Below are 23,266 nucleotides of genomic sequence, written 5' to 3' on the forward strand. Positions count from 1 at the left end.
TACAGTTTTTAACCCTGTAGGTACTGGTCTTCACATCAGCCTGATAATGGTGGTGGCAAACAAGAAGAATATGGTGAGGAGGACTGTGTTCAGATACATAAAGATCAGACTTCTCTGGAGTCATGGAATGACTTGTCATGTGACAGCAAACTCAACTGGATTTGTGAGAAAGTGCTTCAGCATCACCATGACAACACCCTGTAACACATACAGCAGCCCGCAGTACACACACCTTCCTCTTTCATTCTCTCTCTTTCTGTCTCTCTGTCTCTCTCTTTCACACTCTCTCTCCGTCTCAACCCCCCCTCCCCCCACCACACACACACACACACACACACACACACACACACACACACACACACACACACACACACACACACACACACACACACACACACACCGTCTCACCTAATCATCCCCATTTTACAATTGGCTCATTCATCCCCCTCCTCTCCCCTGTAACTATTCCCCAGGTTGTTGCTGTAAATGAGAAAGTGTTCTTAGTCAATTTGGCTGGTAAAATATGGCAAAAAGCATTTTTAAACACATGCACGCAAACGCACCTATTGTTGTATTTGTTTGTATTATCATATTAATAAAAGTCCCACTTATTTCCTGTTTGTTGCTTCCTGTGTACCAGTAGTTATGTTTCACACGTCATCAGAGTCAACATGAAGTTAGTACATTTGTGACCAGTTTCCGGAAACTAGGCATATGTCGCGGGTCACTACTTCACAGGAGAGCCGTTTCAACGTACAATTAAAAAGAACATCTAAATTAGTTTTCTTTGGACAGAAATGCCTTCTCCAACATGTGACCTTTCATGTGCCTTAATAACAAACTTGTGTGCCACCTGTAAATACGACTACAATTGTTAACTTCTTATGGCTGCAAGGGGCAGTATTGAGTAGCCAGTTAAATCGTGCCCATTTCAAACGGCCTCGTACTCAATTCTTGCTCGTACAATATGCATATTATTATTACTATTGGATAGAAAACACTCTCTAGTTTCTAAAACCGTTTGAATTATTTCTCTGAGTGAAACAGAACTCATTCTGCAGCACATTTCCTGACCAGGAAGTGGAATGTCAGAAATCGATGCTCTGTTCAACTTCCTGCCTATACATGGGCATGATACGTAAGAGTCTACGTACACTTCATACACCTTCCCCTGGTTGTCAAGAGGCGGTGAGAGAAGAAATTTCGTGTTTATCTTGGTCTGAGGTGGAATTAAAGCTCTTTGTATGACGTGACCGTCCATTTCCTGTTTCTGGAGCGTGCGAAAGGGGACATGGATTTGCCTTCTGTTTAGCTGTCGTTATGGACGACTAACATCTCCGGTTTAGATTTTATTTGATACATGTGACCATATCATCGTAAAGTATGTTTTTTCAATATAGTTTAATCAGATTATTGAATTTTTTTTGGGAGTTTTGCCGTGTTCCGTTCTCTGACTTTGTTGACGTTGGAGAGATCCGTGCCACTTGGCAAGTGCCCATGCTAAATCAAGAGGGAAATTTGCCGTTCCAGATCCAAACAACGACTGTTCTGGACAAAGGACACCTTGTCCAACATTCTGACGGAAGATCACCAAAAGTAAGAAACATTTTATGATGCTATTTCTAATATCTGTCGTGCATGTGAACTGGTCGTCGGCGCCCAAGTGTTTCTGGCTATTGTGGCTACGCTAATATAACGCTATATTGTGTTTTCGCTGTAAAACACTTGATAAATCGGAAATATTGTCTGGAATCACAAGATGCCTGTCTTTCAATTGCTGTACACTATGTATTTTTCAGAAATGTTTTATGATGAGTATTTAGTTATTTGACGTTGGTGTCTGTAATTTTTCTGTCTGCTTTCGGTGCAATTTCTGACTGTAGCTGCAATGTAAACTATGATTTATACCTGAAATATGCACATTTTTCTAACAAAACATATGCTATACAATAAATATGTTATCAGACTGTCATCTGATGAAGTTGTTTCTTGGTTAGTGGCTATTTATATCTTTATTTGGTCGAATTTGTGATAGCTACTGATGGAGTAAAAAACTGATGGAGTAAGAAAAGTGGTGTCTTTTGCTAACGTGGTTAGCTAATAGATTTACATATTGTGTCTTCCCTGTAAAACATTTTAAAAATCGGACATGTTGGCTTGATTCACAAGATGTGTACCTTTCATATGCTGTATTGGACTTGTTAATGTGTGAAAGTTAAATATTTAAAAAAAATATCTTTTGAATTTCGCGCCCTGCACTTTGAGCTGGCTGTTGTCATAAGTGTACCGACGTCGGGCTTGCACGCCAAACAGGTTAACTTCTCTGCGCTAACAAAACACAGCTTAGCTTTTTGTTAACTTCTTAGCGCTAGGGGTCAGATTTTTTATTTTTTTTAAAATAACGTACCCAACGTAAACGGACATTTGCTCTGGTCCAGATCGTAGAATATGCATATAATTTACAGATTAAGATAGACAACACTCCAAAGTTTCCAAAACTGTCGAAATATTGTCTGTGAGAAAAATAATACTTATTCTGCAAGCGAAATCCTGAGAAAAAGTAACCCGGAAGTGATATTTAAAAAAGAGAATATTTGTTTCCTTTCCCCTCTAACCTCCATTTAAAGGGGTATCAACCAGATTCTTTTTCCAATGGCTTCCTCAGGCTGTGACCAGGCTTTAGACATAGTTTCAGGCTTTTATTTTGAAAAAGGAGCGAGATGTTTCAAAAGAGGTCAGGTGTCCTCTGAATATTTCCTGCGCGCGCGGGAGGAGCTCACCATTTTCCTTTTCTCTCTTAATGAATAGGTTATGCTCCGGTTGAAATATTATCGATTATTTTGTTAAAGACAACCTGAGGTTTGATTTAAAAAAACAAACAGAGCCATTGTTGTGTCAAGTTGGCTGAATGTCTTTCAGGTGGTGGACCATTCTTGATACATACTGTGATGGCATTTTCCTGTATTACCAAATGAGGAGAGTTACAAACTACACACCAGTCAGAGTTATACTTAAACTTCATCTTTAATAATATGAGCTTTACAATAGCCCTTTGACTCTCAGATCAATTTACGATCTATAATGAATTTTGAGAGTGACTACAGAAGAATACAAATATCTTTTATAGCCAAGATACACCCCTCTCAACTTACATGACGAACCACAGATCTTAGGAACAGTTCACAAAGGTTAAGATTTGTATGAAAGATATCTATAAAACATAGCAGACAGTTACTGCTGTGTCAACAGTTCTCATTGTAAAGACCAGTGTCTGGCCCCATCCTACTCCCAACTGGAACCTTTCTCACCCTGGTACAGTATAACACAAAATCATTACCTCATCCATCTGGAATGCTCTTTAGGATTTATTACCCAAAGACATCGTAAATCTCCTCTGTCAGTGCTATCTCATAGAGGCCCATCCTCAGTGGAACACACACACACAGTAGTCAACAGATTATATTCTATCGAATAAAACAACCATTCTAATGCAATACAAAGATTATAATATAATTTTACAAGCACTATAACATAATCTTGCAATTTTCCACCACAACACTGTTGAGCGTGAAACACCCATAAGCATTGCAGTTATTGGCACAAACCGGTGAGCCTGGCACCTACTACCATAACCCACAAGAAGGTACTTAAATCTTTTGTCTTGCCCATTCACCCTCTCAATGGCACACATACACAATCAATTGTCTCAAGCGTTTAAAATCCTTCTTTAAGCCGTCTTCTCCTCTTCATCTACACTGATTGAAGTAGATTTAACTTATTTGTGATAGGGGGCAGCATTTTCACTTTTGGATGAATAGCGTGCCCAGAGTGAACTGCCTCCTACTCTGTCCCAGATGCTAATATATGCATATTATTATTACTATTGAATAGAAAACACTCTGAAGTTTCTAAAACTGTTTGAATGATGTCTGTGAGTATAACATAACTCATATGGCAGGCAAAAACCTGAGAAAAAATCCAAACAGGAAGTGAGAATTCTGAGGCTGATCGATTTTCAACTCATCGCCTATTCAAATCCCAGTAAGATATGGATCTGTTTGCACTTCCTACGCCTTCCACTAGATGTCAACAGTCTGTAGAATGTTGAATGAAGCCTCTACTGTGATGTGGGGCCGGATGGGAGTTGTTTCAGTCAGTGGTCTGGCAGAGTGCCAGTTCTTGGTCACGCACATTCCAAATGATATCGCCTTGCGTTCCATTATTTCTGTAGACACAAAGGAATTCTCCGGTTGGAACGTTATTTAATATTTATGATAACAACATCCTGAAGATTGATTCTCTACTTAGTTTGACAAGTTTATTCGACCTGTAATATAACTTTTTGAAGTTTTCGTCCGACGTTCGCCTGGATCAGCGCGAGCGTTTGGACATGTGTACTAAACATGCTAGCAAAAGTAGTTACTTGGACATAAGTAATGGACATTATCGAAACAAAACAACGATTTATTGTCGAACTAGGATTCCTGGGAGTACATTCTGATGAAGATCATCAAAGGTAAGGGAAAATGTATGATGTCATTTCGTATTTCTGTTGACTCCAACATGGCGGAGAAATGTTGTTATATCTGAGCACCGTCTCAGGTTTTTGCATGGTGTGCTTTTTCCGTAAAGTTTTTTTGAAATCTGACACAGCGGTTGCATTAAGAACAAGTGTATCTTTAATTCTATGTAAAACATGTATCTTTCATCAAAGTTTATGATGAGTATTTCTGTTATTTGACGTGGCTCTCCGCAATTTCTCTGGATATTTTGTAGGCATTTCTGAACATGGCGCCAATGTAAACCGAGATTTGTGGATATAAATATGCACATTATCGAACAAAACATACATGTGTTGTGTAACATGATGTCCCATGAGTGTCATCTGATGTCATCTGTGTGTTTTTGTGACTTGGCTCTGACCTAACATAATCATATGTTGTGCTTTCGCCGTAAATCATTTTTTAAATCAGACATGTTGGCTGGATTCACAACAAGTGTAGCTTTAATTTGGTGTCTTTCATGTGATTTCATGAAAGTTTGATTTTTATAGTAATTTATTTGAATTTGGCGCTCTGCATTTTTACTGGCTTTTGGCCAAGTGGAACGTTAGCGTCCCACATATCCCAGAGAAGTTAACCTGTGAATAGACAGTAGATATTATCACAGTTAACCTGTGGGTAGACAGTAGATGCTATGACAGTTAACCTGTGGGTAGACAGTAGATGATATGACAGTTAACCTGTGGGTAGACAGTAGATGTTATGACAGTTAATCTGTGGATAGACTGTTGATGTTATGACAGTTAACCTGTGGATAGACAGTAGATGCTATGACAGTTAATCTGTGAATAGACTGTTGATGTTATGACAGTTAACCTGTGGGTAGAAAGCAGATGCTAAGACAGTTAACCTGTGGATAGGCATTAGATGTTATGACAGTTAACCTGTGGATGGACAGTATGTGTTATGACAGTTAATCTGTGGATAGACAGTAGATGTTATGCTGTGGATAGACAGTAGATGATTTGACAGTTAATCTGTGGATAGACAGTGGATGTTATGACAGATAACCTGTGGATAGACATTAGATGTTATGACAGTTAACCTGTGGATGGACAGTATGTATTATGACAGTTAATCTGTGGATAGACAGTAGATGTTATGACAGTTAACCTGTGGATGGACAGTATGTGTTATGACAGTTAACCTATGGATAGACAGTAGATGTTATGCTGTGGATAGACAGTAGATGTTATGACAGTTAACCTGTGGATAGACAGTATATGTTATGACAGTTAACCTGTGGATAGACAGTAGATGTTATGCTGTGGATAGACAGTATATGTTATGACAGTTAACCTGTGGATAGACAGTAGATGTTATGACAGTTAACCTGTGGATAGACAGTAGATGTTATGACAGTTAACCTGTGGATAGACAGTAGATGTTATGACAGTTAACCTGTGGATAGACAGTAGATGTTATGACAGTTAACCTGTGGATTGACAGTAGATGTTATGACAGTTAACCTGTGGCTAGACAGTAGATGTTATGACAGTTAACCTGTGGATAGACAGTAGATGATATGACAGTTAATCTGTGGATAGACAGTAGATGTTATGACAGTTAACCTGTGGATGGACAGTATGTGTTATGACAGTTAACCTGTGGATAGACAGTAGATGTTATGCTGTGGATAGACAGTAGATGTTATGACAGTTAACATGTGCATAGACAGTAGATGATATGACAGTTAATCTGTGGATAGACAGTAGATGTTATGACAGTTAACCTGTGGATGGACAGTATGTATTATGACAGTTAACCTGTGGATTGACAGTAGATGTTATGACAGTTCACTGTCACCCTATCACCTCTGTTGTCTCTGCTAGTCAACATGATGGCAGCTGAAAGCTTCCTTCATAACCAAGTCCTGCCCTCTCTCTCCTCCAAACCCCCTCATGACATTGGCCACGTTCCAGATTGACTACATTGAAGTCGCCTGACAGATCTCATAATGCCTGGATTGGTGTTTAACACATCAGTTAATTACATCATGTTGTATAGTAATCTGATGCCCATTTGTTGATGCGTGCAACTCAACTGCAATTTAGTCGGCCTGTTCTCTCCTTATTGTAGTTGATAGATTGAGCTCTGACTTCACAGATACAGGAAACTACTAACCCTGCTACTGTTCTCCCTCCCATCTCACTCTGACAGCCACAGTTTCCTCTTCTCTCTCTGGTTGGACAGCATACTTGTTACTCTTTGGCCTCAACTTTATTTCAAAGCCATGTCTTAGTGTTACTTTTGTGTAAAACTATGTCTAATGATTCATTTGAAAGTCAACAATAGGTTTTTCTATATGTCCTGCAAACATTTCTGAAAACCTGTTTTTGCTTAGTCATTATGGGGTATTGTGTGTAGATTGATGAGGGAAAAAAACAATGTAATACATTTTAGACTAAAGCTGTAACGTAACAAAACCCTTTCTGAATGCACTGTACAGTACATGGTATTTGGTGGCCAGTCAAACTCTGGGGGGAAGTTTCCTCTAGGTATATATCTATGATCAGCAATCCCTCCCCCGATCCTAACCTTAACCATTTGTGGTGGAAATTCAAAAAACTGACCCAAGATCAGCATCTAGGGGCAACTTCCCCCCTCACCACCAGTCACAGAGTGAGAGCCATAATGTGCTCTCCATTTGAAGGCTGGGGGGGCTGTAAACTCAGTCAGGATATATGTAGTGTATATGTCAATTAACAGGATCCCAAATAGTTTTAACACATCCCAAATTGGGACTTACATCATATAGCATGATATAGAGTCATATCATGTATTATTTTATCACACTAAGACTGGTTGGAGTCATATCATGTATTATATTATCACACTAAGACTGGTGGGAGTCATATCATGGATTATATTATCAAACTAAGACTGGTGGGAGTCATATAATGGATTATATTATCACACTAAGACTTGTGGGAGTCATTTCATGGATTATATTATCAAACTAAGACTGGTGGGAGTCATATCATGCATTATATTATCAAACTAAGACTGGTGGGAGTCATATAATGGATTATATTATCACACTAAGACTTGTGGGAGTCATATCATGGATTATATTATCACACTAAGACTGGTGGGAGTCATATCATGTATTATATTATCACACTAAGACTGGTGGGAGTCATATCATGTATTATATTATCACACTAAGACTGGTGGGAGTCATATCATGTATTATATTATCACACTAAGACTGGTGGGAATCATATCATGTATTATATTATCAAACTAAGACTGGTGGGAGTCATATCATGTAGTATATTATCAAACTAAGGCTGGTGCGAGTCATATCATGTATTATATTATCACACTAAGACTGGTGGGATTCATATCATGTATTATATTATCAAACTAAGACTGGTGGGAGTCATATCATGTATTATATTATCACACTAAGACTGGTGGGAGTCATATCATGTAGTATATTATCACACTAAGACTGGTGAGAGTCATATCATGTATTATATTATCAAACTAAGGCTGGTGGGAGTCATATCATGTATTATATTATCACACTAAGACTGGTGGGATTCATATCATGTATTATATTATCAAACTAAGACTGGTGGGAGTCATATCATGTATTATATTATCACACTAAGACTGGTGGGAGTCATATCATGGATTATATTATCACACTAAGACTTGTGGGAGTCATTTCATGGATTATATTATCAAACTAAGACTGGTGGGAGTCATATCATGCATTATATTATCAAACTAAGACTGGTGGGAGTCATATAATGGATTATATTATCACACTAAGACTTGTGGGAGTCATATCATGGATTATATTATCACACTAAGACTGGTGGGAGTCATATCATGTATTATATTATCACACTAAGACTGGTGGGAGTCATATCATGTATTATATTATCACACTAAGACTGGTGGGAGTCATATCATGTATTATATTATCACACTAAGACTGGTGGGAATCATATCATGTATTATATTATCAAACTAAGACTGGTGGGAGTCATATCATGTAGTATATTATCAAACTAAGGCTGGTGCGAGTCATATCATGTATTATATTATCACACTAAGACTGGTGGGATTCATATCATGTATTATATTATCAAACTAAGACTGGTGGGAGTCATATCATGTATTATATTATCACACTAAGACTGGTGGGAGTCATATCATGTAGTATATTATCACACTAAGACTGGTGAGAGTCATATCATGTATTATATTATCAAACTAAGGCTGGTGGGAGTCATATCATGTATTATATTATCACACTAAGACTGGTGGGATTCATATCATGTATTATATTATCAAACTAAGACTGGTGGGAGTCATATCATGTATTATATTATCACACTAAGACTGGTGGGAGTCATATCATGTATTATATTATCACACTAAGACTGGTGGGAGTCACGTGGTGGCCAGGGTTGTGTTGATTTCACACTTTCTTCCTCACTGTGGTTGACTGATAAAGAGTTTCACTGCAGTAAGTCACACAGACACAAACTTATATTAGAGTTAAGGTTAGAAGTAGAAGTTACTGTATTTGAGCACAATTGTGTTAATTAGATTTCAGAGGGAGTCTATTAACATTGCCAGATCAAGTGAACTAGATAATAAACAAAAGTGAAATAGACAATAAAAATGAACAGTAAACATTACACTCACAAAAGTCCCAAAAGAATAAAGACATTACAAATGTCAAATTATGTGCAAATAGTTAAAGAACAAATCTTGCTGCTGTTTTGGCAAACTGAGATCTTTCACCCAATAGATATGTGAGTTTATCAAAATTGGGTTTGTTGTTCGAATTATTTGTGGATCTGTGTAATCTGAGGGAAATATGTGACTCTAATATGGTCATACATTTGAAAGGAGGTCTCTTTCTCTCTCTCTCTCTCTCTCTCTCTCTCTCTAACTCTCTAACCTTTGTTTCTTTCACAACTACCAGCGTCAATTTGTTGATACTTCCCTAAAGTTAACACCTACAGTACAGCAGTCACACAGACAGAGACACACAGATGACTCAGAGACAGAGATACCACTAGAAGCAGAGACTTAACGTATAGAGGGTTTGCAGTTGACGTACGACGCCTCCTGGCGGCCATGTTGGAAGACGAGCACATTAATTCTAGAAGCAAAGACTTAATGTATAGTAGACCTGCATAGAAAGAAAGACCCAGGTATTGTTAAAGATGTCAAAGGTCATCTATGCTGAGCCAGATATGAACAAGAAGGTCAAGTTTAACAGAGGTGAGATGGAGGAGAGGATTGTTGATATCTATGTCAGTGCAGACACCCTGAGAGACGGTGAGACCAGCACCAAGAGAGAAGAGACAGCAGACACTGCCCCTAATAATGGACCAGGAGACCAGCAAACAGGTAACACACACACACACACACACACACACACACACACACACACACACACACACACACACACACACACACACACACACACACACACACACACACACACACACACACACACACACACACACACACACTCACTCACAAAATAACAACATAAAAGTATCTTGTATGTGTCCACAGAGCCTGATAGCTCAGTGAAGAGACCCTTCCTAGTTGCTGCAGTGTGTCTGGGGCTGCTGTGTGTTCTACTGGCTGGGATCATAGGCCTGTCTGTCTGCTGTGAGTTTGTGTCCAAGTTCACTGCTTATCACCTAGTTGTAAGAAGTGCTGGTTACTAAGCCTATTTACCTGGTGTTTTAGCTAGTAACTCTATGTTTATACTTTGTAGATAACAGAGCCATCACAGATTCTGAGGATAAAAGGAATAACTTGTCACAGAGTTTTTCCCTTTATAAGACCAACACAACTGCAGAGAGAGACCAGTTACAGACCAGATACAACAACCTGACTAAAGAGAGAGACCAGTTACAGACCAGATACAACAACCTGACTAAAGAGAGAGACCAGTTACAGACCAGATACAACAACCTGACTAAGGAGAGAGACCAGCTATGGACCTGTTACAACACCCTGACTAAAGAGAGAGACCAGTTACAGACCAGATACAGCAACCAGACTAAAGAGAGAGACCAGTTACAGACCAGATACAACAACCTGACTAAAGAGAGCGAGACCAGTTACAGGCCAGATACAACAACCTGACTAAAGAGAGAGACCAGCTACAGACCAGATACAACAACCTGACTAAAGAGAGAGACCAGTTACAGACCAGATACAACAACCTGACTAAAGAGAGAGACCAGTTACAGACCAGATACAACAACCTGACTAAAGAGAGAGGCCAGATACGGACCAGGTACAACAACCTGACTAAAGAGAGAGACCAGTTACAGACCAGATACAACAACCTGACTAAAGAGAGAGACCAGTTACAGACCAGATATAACAACCTGACTAAAGAGAGAGGCCAGATACGGACCAGATACAACAACCTGACTGAAGAGAGAGACCAGTTACAGACCAGATATAACAACCTGACTAAAAAGAGAGACCAGTTACAGACCAGGTACAACAACCTGACTAAAGAGAGAGACCAGTTACAGACCAGGTACAACAACCTGACTAAAGAGAGAGACCAGTTACAGACCAGATACAACAACCTGACTAAAGAGAGAGACCAGTTACAGACCAGATACAACAACCTGACTAAAAAGAGAGACCAGCCACGGACCAGATACAACACCCTGACTAAAGAGAGAGACCAGTTACAGACCAGATACAACACCCTGACTAAAGAGAGAGGCTATCTTCAGGCAAAGCTTTTTATGATAGGTGAGATATAAACTGTGATAAATTAGAAGTAAAATCAACAGTAATTATATATCAGCGGGTTTATGAGTATGAATATACTGGCTACGTTTCTCAATGTGTTCAGAGTGCAGCACTTTGACGACAATTTTGTACTTCCTCGCTACTAAGAAGAAAAACTGGGAGGAGAGAGAAGCAGTCCTGGTGATCAAACTGCAGAGAGGAACAGGTGAGAAAGAGAGAGAGGAGAGAGAGAGAGAGAGAGAGGAGAGAGGGAGGAAGGGGAGAGAGGAGAGAGGGGGGGAGGGGAGGGAGGGGAGAAAGAAGAGAGGGAGGGAAGGGAGAGAATAGAGAGGGAGCCAGGGGAGAGGTGAGAGAAAAGAGAGAGAGGAGAGAGGGAGGGAGGGAGAGAGGTGAGAGGGAAGAGAGAGCGAGAAAGGGAGAGAGAGATGAGAGAGGGAGGGAGGTAGGGGAAAGGTGAGAGAGAATACAGAGAGAGAGAGGGGGGGGCAGACCTGGTGATCATAAACAGAATAGAGGAACAGTTGAGAGAGAGAGGGGGAGAGAGAGAGGACAGAGGAAGGGAGGGGAGAGAGGAGAGAGGGAGGGAGGGGAGAGAAGCGAGAGGGAGGGGGGAGAGGTGAGAGAGAAAAGCGAGAGAGAGGGAGAGAGGTGAGAGAGAGGGGAAAGGAGGGAAGAGGTGAGAGAGAATAGAGAGAGAGGGGAGAGAGGGAGGAGGGAGGTGAGAGCGAGAGAGAGGTTGAGAGTGGTTGAGCAAGTATTTTCATCAGTACCCTAATATGTGCACAGTATTTTAAAATATATTAAAAGTGACCGTTTTTTATCTATCACAACAACAGACATTTGTCTTCAACCTCCACCTGAGAGTCTGGATTGGTCTGACTGACTCTGTTACTGAGGGGAACTGGAAGTGGGTGGACGACACATCACTGGCCACAGGGTGAGAGATTTGACCATTTTACCTTGTGATATGGAGATACAAAACAACAATGATATATTGCTTCCAATCATGTTCATCAAAATGTATGTTTCTACTCATGAATGTCATTCAATGAGAACTATAGACGTATTATAGAAACCAGGTAATATTTACATATGAACATGTAATTGAAAGAGTAAAATATAAAATGTGTTGATGGTCCATTCTTGATAATGGTATGATCATCTTACAGAGTGTGTCTTTAAAGCTGAGAACACATAGGACTATGTGTATAAATGAGGAGGATGTTTGTACCACAGTGTCTGACTGTCTTGTTCTCTGTGTTGTTTAGGTACTGGGGGGCTGGACAGCCTGATAATAGTGGGCAGGAGGACTGTGTTGAGATATACTATAGACAAGCTGACCCTGTACAGACATGGAATGATGACAAATGTACCAAATATCATAACTGGATCTGTGAGAAAGTGGTGTAACAATAACCTACTGTCTGTCTGTCTGTCTGTCTGTCTGTCTGTCTGTCTGTCTGTCTGTCTGTCTGTCTGTCTGTCTGTCTGTCTGTCTGTCTGTCTGTCTGTCTGTCTGTCTGTCTGTCTGTCTGTCTGTCTGTCTGTCTGTCTGTCTGTCTGTCTGTCTGTCTGTCTGTCTGTCTCTCTCTCTCTCTCTCTCTCTCTCCGTATTTATTATGTTAATGGTTGGATAAGGTAATTTATGGTTAAGTGATGATTGCACCTAGTGACATGAACTCCCCATAGAGGTGAAATAATGGTATTACATACTGTCTCATAACTCACTGGAGAAACACAAACTGAGATGAGGAAGAAGAAAATTAAGAGAATGACAGAATGAAAATAAGAATAGTTATGTTAGGATTTAATAAAAGGAGTGTGTAGACATACCTTACTGGGTACACATTGGTTGAATCAACGTTGTATCCATTTCATTTCAATAAAATTACGCTGAACCAACGTGGAATAGACATTGAATTGACGTCTCTGCACAGTGGGACTTTACTCTGTAAAATGCTTGATTAATAGTTTTTTTAATGAACTTGTCATGTGATTTGCCATAGTCTTACACAGTGATCATTTTCAAGGCTCTGAAAGTAAAATAATAAAAAAACAATGTCCCAGAAGGAGTACTAGCTTCCTGATTGGATGTGATTGGATCATTAAAATAGTGTGACCTGAACACAACAGAGAGTAGAACTAAGAGGACACACATACACCAAGGGCAGGAACATACACAGGCACGTACACAGGCACACAAGCATCCACACACACAACACATACACACAGACACACAACACACACACACACTTCTGAATAACTCCTCACACTGATGTCAGTATAGATAGAAAACAGACAGTATAGAAAGACAAAAAGGCCCCTATATGACCATTGGTGGCTGGCCACAGAGCACAAACCATAACATGACTTCCTTATGAACAATGACACAAACAGGCCTGCAAAGAATAACTTCCTGCTTGATGTTGATTGGATACTTAAAACATTCTAGCAACTGTAGTGGACCCCAGACAGAGAGCAGAGAGGTACCTGCTGGAGACCCACATTACACACACTACTCAACTACTTGTCAGTGCAGTTAGAATCATACAGTAGATATTACCATTAGGAGTCAGTTAGAAAGGTAATCATACAGTAGATATTACCATTAGGGGTCAGTTAGAAAGGTAATCATACAGTAGATATTACCATTAGGAGTCAGTTAGAAAGGTAATCATGCAGTAGATATTATCATTAGGAGTCAGTTAGAAAGGTAATCATACAGTAGATATTACCATTAGGAGTCAGGTAGAAAGGTAATCATACAGTAGATATTACCATTAGTAGTCAGGTAGAAAGGTAATCATACAGTAGATATTACCATTAGAAGTCAGGTAGAAAGGTAATCATACAGTAGATATTACCATTAGGAGTCAGTTAGAAAGGTAATCATACAATAGATATTACCATTAGGAGTCAGTTAGAAAGGTAATCATACAGTAGATATTACCAATAGGAGTCAGTTAGAAAGGTAATCATACAGTAGATATTACCATTAGGAGTCAGTTAGAAAGGTAATCATACAGTAGATATTACCATTAGGAGTCAGTTAGAAAGGTAATCATACAGTAGATATTACCATTAGGAGTCAGGTAGAAAGGTAATCATACAGTAGATATTACCATTAGGAGTCAGTTAGAAAGATTGCCCTTTTAATGATTCTAACATGTTATACTGATACAGTAACTTCCTCTTTAATGATTCTAACATGTTATACTGATACAGTAACTTCCTCTTTAATGATTCTAACATGTTATACTGATACAGTAACTTCCTCTTTAATGATTCTAACATGTAATACTGATACAGTAACTTCCTCTTTAATGATTCTAACATGTTATACTGATACAGTAACTTCCTCTTTAATGATTCTAACATGTTATACTGATACATTAACTTCCTCTTTAATGATTCTAGCATGTTATACTGATACAGTAACTTCCTCTTTAATGATTCTAACATGTTATACTGATACAGTAACTTCCTCTTTAATGATTCTAACATGTTATACTGATACAGTAACTTCCTCTTTAATGATTCTAACATGTTATACTGATACATTAACTTCCTCTTTAATGATTCTAGCATGTACAGTAACTTCCTCTTTAATGATTCTAACATGTTATACTGATACATTAACTTCCTCTTTAATGATTCTAGCATGTTATACTGATACAGTAACTTCCTCTTTAATGATTCTAACATGTTATACTGATACATTAACTTCCTCTTTAATGATTCTAGCATGTTATACTGATACAGTAACTTCCTCTTTAATGATTCTAGCATGTACAGTAACTTCCTCTTTAATGATTCTAACATGTTATACTGATACAGTAACTTCCTTTTTAATGATTCTAGCATGTACAGTAACTTCCTCTTTAATGATTCTAACATGTTATACTGATACAGTAACTTCCTCTTTAATGATTCTAACATGTTATACTGATACAGTAACTTCCTCTTTAATGATTCTAACATGTTATACAGATACAGTAACTTCCTCTTTAATGATTCTAACATGTTATACTGATACATTAACTTCCTCTTTAATGATTCTAACATGTTATACTGATACAGTAACTTCCTCTTTAATGATTCTAACATGTTATACTGATACAGTAACTTCCTCTTTAATGATTCTAACATGTTATACTGATACAGTAACTTCCTCTTTAATGATTCTAACATGTTATACTGATACATTAACTTCCTCTTTAATGATTCTAACATGTTATACTGATACAATAACTTCCTCTTTAATGATTCTAACATGTTATATTGATACAGTAACTTCCTATTTAATGATTCTAACATGTTATATTGATACAGTAACTTCCTCTTTAATGATTCTAACATGTTATACTGATACAGGAACTTCCTCTTTAATGATTCTAACATGTTATACTGATACAGTAACTTCCTCTTTAATGATTCTAACATGTTATACTGATACAGTAACTTCCTCTTTAATGATTCTAACATGTTATACTGATACAGTAACTTCCTCTTTAATGATTCTAACATGTTATACTGATACAGTAACTTCCTCTTTAATGATTCTAACATGTTAATTTGATACAGTAACTTCCTCTTTAATGATTCTAACATGTTATACTGATACATTAACTTCCTCTTTAATGATTCTAACATGTTATACTGATACAGTAACTTCCTCTTTAATGATTCTAACATGTTATACTGATACAGTAACTTCCTCTTTAATGATTCTAACATGTTATACTGATACAGTAACTTCCTCTTTAATGATTCTAACATGTAATACTGATACAGTAACTTCCTCTTTAATGATTCTAACATGTTATACTGATACAGTAACTTCCTCTTTAATGATTCTAACATGTTATACTGATACATTAACTTCCTCTTTAATGATTCTAGCATGTTATACTGATACAGTAACTTCCTCTTTAATGATTCTAACATGTTATACTGATACAGTAACTTCCTCTTTAATGATTCTAGCATGTACAGTAACTTCCTCTTTAATGATTCTAACATGTTATACTGATACAGTAACTTCCTCTTTAATGATTCTAACATGTAATACTGATACAGTAACTTCCTCTTTAATGATTCTAACATGTTATACTGATACAGTAACTTCCTCTTTAATGATTCTAACATGTTATACTGATACAGTAACTTCCTCTTTAATGATTCTAACATGTTATACTGATACATTAACTTCCTCTTTAATGATTCTAGCATGTTATACTGATACAGTAACTTCCTCTTTAATGATTCTAACATGTTATACTGATACAGTAACTTCCTCTTTAATGATTCTAGCATGTACAGTAACTTCCTCTTTAATGATTCTAACATGTTATACTGATACAGTAACTTCCTCTTTAATGATTCTAACATGTAATACTGATACAGTAACTTCCTCTTTAATGATTCTAACATGTTATACTGATACAGTAACTTCCTCTTTAATGATTCTAACATGTTATACTGATACAGTAACTTCCTCTTTAATGATTCTAACATGTTATACTGATACATTAACTTCCTCTTTAATGATTCTAGCATGTACAGTAACTTCCTCTTTAATGATTCTAACATGTTATACTGATACAGTAACTTCCTCTTTAATGATTCTAACATGTTATACTGATACAGTAACTTCCTCTTTAATGATTCTAACATGTTATACAGATACAGTAACTTCCTTTTTAATGATTCTAGCATGTACAGTAACTTCCTCTTTAATGATTCTAACATGTTATACTGATACAGTAACTTCCTCTTTAATGATTCTAACATGTTATACAGATACAGTAACTTCCTCTTTAATGATTCTAACATGTTATACTGATACAGTAACTTCCTCTTTAATGATTCTAACATGTTATACTGATACAGTAACTTCCTCTTTAATGATTCTAACATGTTATACCGATACAGGAACTTCCTCTTTAATGATTCTAACATGTTATACTGATACAGGAACTTCCTCTTTAATGATTCTAACATGTTATACTGATACAGGAACTTCCTCTTTAATGATTCTAACATGTTATACTGATACATTAACTTCCTCTTTAATGATTCTAACATGTTATACTGATACAGGAACTTCCTCTTTAATGATTCTAACATGTTATACTGATACAGGAACTTCCTCTTTAATGATTCTAACATGTTATACTGATACAGTAACTTCCTCTTTAATGATTCTAACATGTTATACTGATACAGTAACTTCCTCTTTAATGATTCTAACATGTTATACTGATACAGTAACTTCCTCTTTAATGATTCTAACATGTTATACTGATACAGTAACTTCCTCTTTAATGATTCTAACATGTTATACTGCTACAGTAACTTCCTCTTTAATGATTCTAACATGTAATACTGATACAGTAACTTCCTCTTTAATGATTCTAACATGTTATACTGATACAGTAACTTCCTCTTTAATGATTCTAACATGTTATACTGATACAGTAACTTCCTCTTTAATGATTCTAGCATGTACAGTAACTTCCTCTTTAATGATTCTAACATGTTATACTGATACAGTAACTTCCTTTTTAATGATTCTAGCATGTACAGTAACTTCCTCTTTAATGATTCTAACATGTTATACTGATACAGTAACTTCCTCTTTAATGATTCTAGCATGTACAGTAACTTCCTCTTTAATGATTCTAACATGTTATATTGATACAGTAACTTCCTCTTTAATGATTCTAACATGTTATACTGATACAGTAACTTCCTCTTTAATGATTCTAACATGTTATACTGATACAGTAACTTCCTCTTTAATGATTCTAACATGTTATACTGATACAGTAACTTCCTCTTTAATGATTCTAACATGTTATACTGATACAGTAACTTCCTCTTTAATGATTCTAACATATTATACTGATACAGTAACTTCCTCTTTAATGATTCTAACATGTTATACTGATACAGTAACTTCCTGTCTGTGTGTATGGGTATGTGTGCATGTGTGTGTTCTCACATCAGTGTGTATCTCCTCAGGACCTGAGGATTCAGGGAGGACACTCTATAGGATGGTTGCTGTGAGCTTTAGGATGCTGTGTGTTCTACAAGTCACTCTCAACATCTCCCTGAGACTGTCTTTCTGTGAGTGAGGTTGTATCCCAAATGATACTCTACTAGTGCACTACCGTTGGCCAGGGTCCATAGGGTTCTGATCAAAAGGATGCCATTTAGACCTTAAGATTCCATTTTGGACCCTATTCCGTTTGTAGTGCATTATTTTTGACCAGGGCCCATATCCCCTTTGTAGTGCACTACTTTTGACCAAGGCACAAAGGACTAGTGCACTATATAACAAATAGGGTGCCATTTGGGACCCATTCCCAGAACATCTCTTTTCTTTCTTTCAGCCTGCTCTGATAGAGAGAGAGACCAGATAAAGGCCTGTTACAACACCACTGGCCTGACGCAAGAGAGAGACCAGCCAGATACCAGTAGTGGTATCATTGGCCTGTGTACAGAGAGAGACCAGTGCCGGAAGAACAGAAACCAGCTAGAGAGTGAGAGAGACCAGTTAGAGAGGGAGAGAGACCAGTTAGAGAGCGAGAGAGACCAGTTAGAGAGCGAGAGAGACCAGTTACAGAGCGAGAGAGACCAGTTACAGAGCGAGAGAGACCAGTTACAGAGCGAGAGAGACCAGTTACAGAGCGAGAGAGACCAGTTACAGAGTGAGAGAGACCAGTTACAGAGTGAGAGAGACCAGTTACAGAGTGAGAGAGACCAGTTACAGAGTGAGAGAGACCAGTTACAGAGTGAGAGAGACCAGTTACAGAGTGAGAGAAACCAGTTAGAGAGTGAGAGAGACCAGTTACAGAGTGAGAGAGACCAGTTAGAGAGTGAGAGAGATCAGTTACAGAGTGAGAGAGAACAGTTACAGAGAGAGAGAGACCAGTTACAGAGTGAGAGAGACCAGTTACAGAGTGAGAGAGACCAGTTAAAGAAAACAAACCAAAACCAGTTACAGCAGTATTACAATGCCGTGACTAAAGACAGGGACATGAGGAGTGACAGGGTCAGTCTTCTGATCAATGAGAAGGTGACGCTGGAGAAGGGGCTCTCTGGGTGTGGTAAGTTGCCAAGTCAGTCACCAGGGCTGCATGTATACCGAACAAAAATATAAACGCAACATCAATTATTTCAATGATTTTACTGAGTTAAATCATATCAGGAAATCAGTCAAATTAAATAAATGCATTAGGCCCTAATCTAAGGATTTCACATGACTGGGAATACAGATGTGCATATGTTGGTCACAGATCCTTAAAAAATAAAAAGGGCCTCACAATGGACCTCAGGATCTCGTCACTGTCACAGTCGTCTTGAGGTGAATGAATGGACCAAGGCGCAGCGTGATATGAATACATCTTCTTTTATTTTACGACGAAGATGAACACGAAACGAAACACTTATACAAACTATACAAAACAACAAACAACCGTGAAGCTACAAACGAAAGTGCACACACAAGCTACTTACGTTCAACATAGACAATCTCCCACAATCACCTAAAGCCTATGGCTGCCTTAAATATGGCTCCCAATCAGAGACAATTAATGACATCTGTCTCTGATTGAGAACCAAACCAGGCAACCATAGACTTTCCTAGAACTCTCTCCTGAACACAACCCCATACACTATACAACACCCCCTAAACAATACACACACCCTAAACTAGACAAAACACACAAACTTCCCATGTCACACCCTGACCTAACTAAAATAATAAAGAAAACAAAGAATACTAAGGCCAGGGCGTGACAGTCACGGTATATTTGTGCATTCAAATTGCCATCGATAAAATGCAATTGTGTTCGTTGTCCGTAGCTTATGCCTGCCCATACCATAACCCCACCACCACCATTGGGCACTCTGTTCACAACGTTGACATCAGCAAACCGCTCGTCCATACAACGCCATACACGTGGTTTGCTGTTGTGAGGATGGTTGGACGTACTGCCAAATTCTCTAAAACGACGTTGTAGGCAGCTTATGATAGAGAAATGAACATTCAATTATCTAGCAACGGCTCTGGTGGACATTCCTGCAGTTAGAATGCCAATTGTGCATTCCCTCAAAACTTGAGACATCTGTGGCATTGTGTTGTATCAAAACAGCACATTTTAGAGAAACCTTTTATTGTCCCCAGCACAAGGTGCACCTGTGTAATGATCATGCTGTTTAATCATATTCTTGATATGCCACATCTATCAGGTCGATGGATCATCTTGGCAAAGGAGAAATGCTCACTAATAGGGATTTAAACAAGTTTGTGCACAAAATTTGAGAGAAATAAGATTTTTGTGCGTATGGAACATTTCTGGGATCTTTTATTTCAGCTCATGAAACATGGGACCAACACCTTACAGTTTGAGTTTATATTTTTGTTCAGTGTCGATTCTATACCCTTCCTTCTCCTGAAGTGTGCGAGTCCAGTGTGCACTTGGACACCGTGTGCAGTGCATCCCCATTGTGAATTTACCAATAGTTCAATTACAGTGTTAACATTTATTTAAAGGAGTGTTGCAAGATTCTGGCAACTAAGACGCTTTTTTTTTTTTACTTAGGGTCAGATGAACTCTGGGTGGCGTTTTTATGTCTCTGTGTGCAGTATGGAGGAAGCTAGAGGTAGTTTGCCTTGCACGGCAACGCACGCAGGCACGGCAACCATACAGCCTTTAGAAACTGAAACAGGTTTGCTGTATTTAAGTGTTATTTAAGTGTTTTAATGTGTCCTAAAGGATGGAAGAAGTTTGGCTCCAGCAGCTGTTATTACCTCTCGGCTGAGAAGAAACCCTGGGAGTACGCTGAACAGGACTGTCTGGGGAGAGGAACACACCTGGTGATCATAAACAGTGACGAGGAACAGGTGAGAGAGAGATAGATAGATAGATAGATAAATAGACAGAGAGACAGAGAGACAGACAGAAGACAGACAGACAGACAGACAGACAGACAGACAGACAGACAGACAGACAGACAGACAGACAGACAGACAGACAGACAGACAGACAGACAGACAGACAGAGATGAATCAGGTAAATAAATACTCACATGCAATTGACAACATCATTATCTTTCACCTAACAGAAGTTCCTCACTGCATTAAGAACAATTTCCTGGATCGGTCTGACTGAAAGAGAGACAAAAGGGACCTGGAAATGGGTGGACGGTACACCACTGACCACATGGTGAGATAATAATCTGTCTATAAGACTGTAACCATTTTAAATAGAATAACATCTGCATTGGTATGATTTAGAATTATGTTAACCAGTGTCTGTCTGGCTGGTTCTCTGTGTCGTTAACCCTCTAGGTACTGGGCGGAAAAACAGCCTGATAATTCAGGTCCTAATGGGGAGGAGGACTGTGCTGAGATGAATTGTGCATATTGTGACCCTGTATATACATTTAATGATGTAGGATGTACCGATGAACGTAATTGGATTTGTGAAAGAGTGATTTAACAAACAATAGCTCGTTATGTACAGTTGCATTGCATGTCGTCTGTACACAAATATCTCTCTCCCCCAATGGGTTTTTATTGGCATGGGAAACATGTGTTTATATTGCCAAAGCAAGAAACAATAAACATCATTAAAAAAACTGTTTAAAAGGGGGGAGGAGTGGTAGGATTAGGGGAAAATAATAAATGAAAATATATACAAAAATATATAGATTTTATATACATTTTCCCCAAAAATATATGGGGGATTGGAAATTATGGAGACAATTACATTGATGGAAGCCACAACCTATCCGCAATGTTAAAGCTGATCTACCCCATAAAAAATTACAATTAAATGTACTGTAAACATTGCACTCAAATGTTTCAAAAGCATAAAGATGTTTCAAATGTTAGATTATCAGCTACGTACAGTGTTTAAACAATGTGCAAATAGTTGTAGTGTGAATGGTAGGGTAAGATAAATAAACAGATAAATATTGGTGGTATTTACAATGTTGTTTGTGCTCCATTGGTTGCCCTGTTTTCATGGCAATCTTGTTGCTGTGATCAAATCAGATCAAAATGTATTTGTCACGTGCACCGAATACAACAGGTGTAGACCTTACAGTGAAATGCTTACTTACAGGTCCTAACCATCAGTGAAATGTTTAAGTAAAAATAGGTATTAGATCACCTAACTAACATATGCGAGTTTGTCAATGTTTGATTTGTTTTCTAATTCTTTGTGGGTCTGTGTGATCTGTGGAAAATATGTGTCTCTGATGTGGACATACATTTGGTAGGAGGTTAGGAAGTGCAGCTCAGTTTCCCCCTCATTTTGTGGGCAGTGTGCACATAGCCTGTCTTCTCTCAAGAGCCAGGACTGCCTATGGCTGCATCTTTCAATAGCAAGACTAGGCTCACTGAGTCTGTACATATTTAAGACTTTTCTTCATTTAGGGTCAGTCACAGTGGTCAGGTATTCTGCCACTGTGTAGTCTCTGTTTAGGGCCAGATAGCATTCCAATGTGCTCTGTTTTTTGGTTTATTCTTTCCAGTGTCCCAAATAGTTATCTTATTGTTATTGTAGTTTGGCTGGGTCTAATTGTGTTTCTGTCATGGGGCTCTGTGGGGTGTGTTTGTGTTTGTGAACAGAGCCCCAGAACCAGCTGGCTGAGACTTCTCTAGGTTCATCTCTCTGTAGGTAAGGGCTTTGTGGTGGACTGTATAGGCACAAAATAGCTCTTTTCTGGATTTTGATAATTAGCGGGTTTAGTCCTAATTCTGCCCAGTGTGCATTGTTTGGGGATTTGCGTCGTACATAAAGGATGCTGTAACAGATGGTATAATGGCACAAATACAATGATGAGTCCTCTATCTATGTTTATAGAGACAGTGCTGAATGATTAAGTGATGATCCCACCTAGTGGTTAAAGTGAGAGATGAA

The 23,266-nt window shown here is 38.2% G+C and overlaps 1 protein-coding gene across 1 annotated transcript; it reads left to right on the forward strand.

The window, feature by feature from the left end:
* Window positions 1-9,757: 9,757 nt before the first annotated feature.
* LOC120041426 (CD209 antigen-like protein A) lies at window positions 9,758-21,838 on the forward strand. The gene is made up of 6 exons (XM_038986376.1): window positions 9,758-9,944; window positions 11,431-11,532; window positions 12,596-12,671; window positions 21,093-21,240; window positions 21,462-21,562; window positions 21,688-21,838. Exons 1-6 carry the CDS (start codon window positions 9,758-9,760, stop codon window positions 21,836-21,838), a joined length of 765 nt encoding a protein of 254 aa, XP_038842304.1.
* Window positions 21,839-23,266: the final 1,428 nt, after the last annotated feature.

Source organism: Salvelinus namaycush, unplaced genomic scaffold (genome assembly GCF_016432855.1).
Source record: "Salvelinus namaycush isolate Seneca unplaced genomic scaffold, SaNama_1.0 Scaffold465, whole genome shotgun sequence".
NCBI lineage: Eukaryota > Metazoa > Chordata > Actinopteri > Salmoniformes > Salmonidae > Salvelinus > Salvelinus namaycush.

Excerpts from the sequence above, each read along its gene's own strand:
- LOC120041426 (XM_038986376.1), top strand. The coding sequence starts at position 9,758 with ATGTCAAAGGTCATCTATGCTGAGCCAGATATGAACAAGAAGGTCAAG. Across the intron at positions 21,241-21,461 it reads TAAACAGTGACGAGGAACAG|AAGTTCCTCACTGCATTAAG; the intron begins GTGAGAGAGAGA and ends TTCACCTAACAG. Across the intron at positions 21,563-21,687 it reads GGTACACCACTGACCACATG|GTACTGGGCGGAAAAACAGC; the intron begins GTGAGATAATAA and ends TTAACCCTCTAG.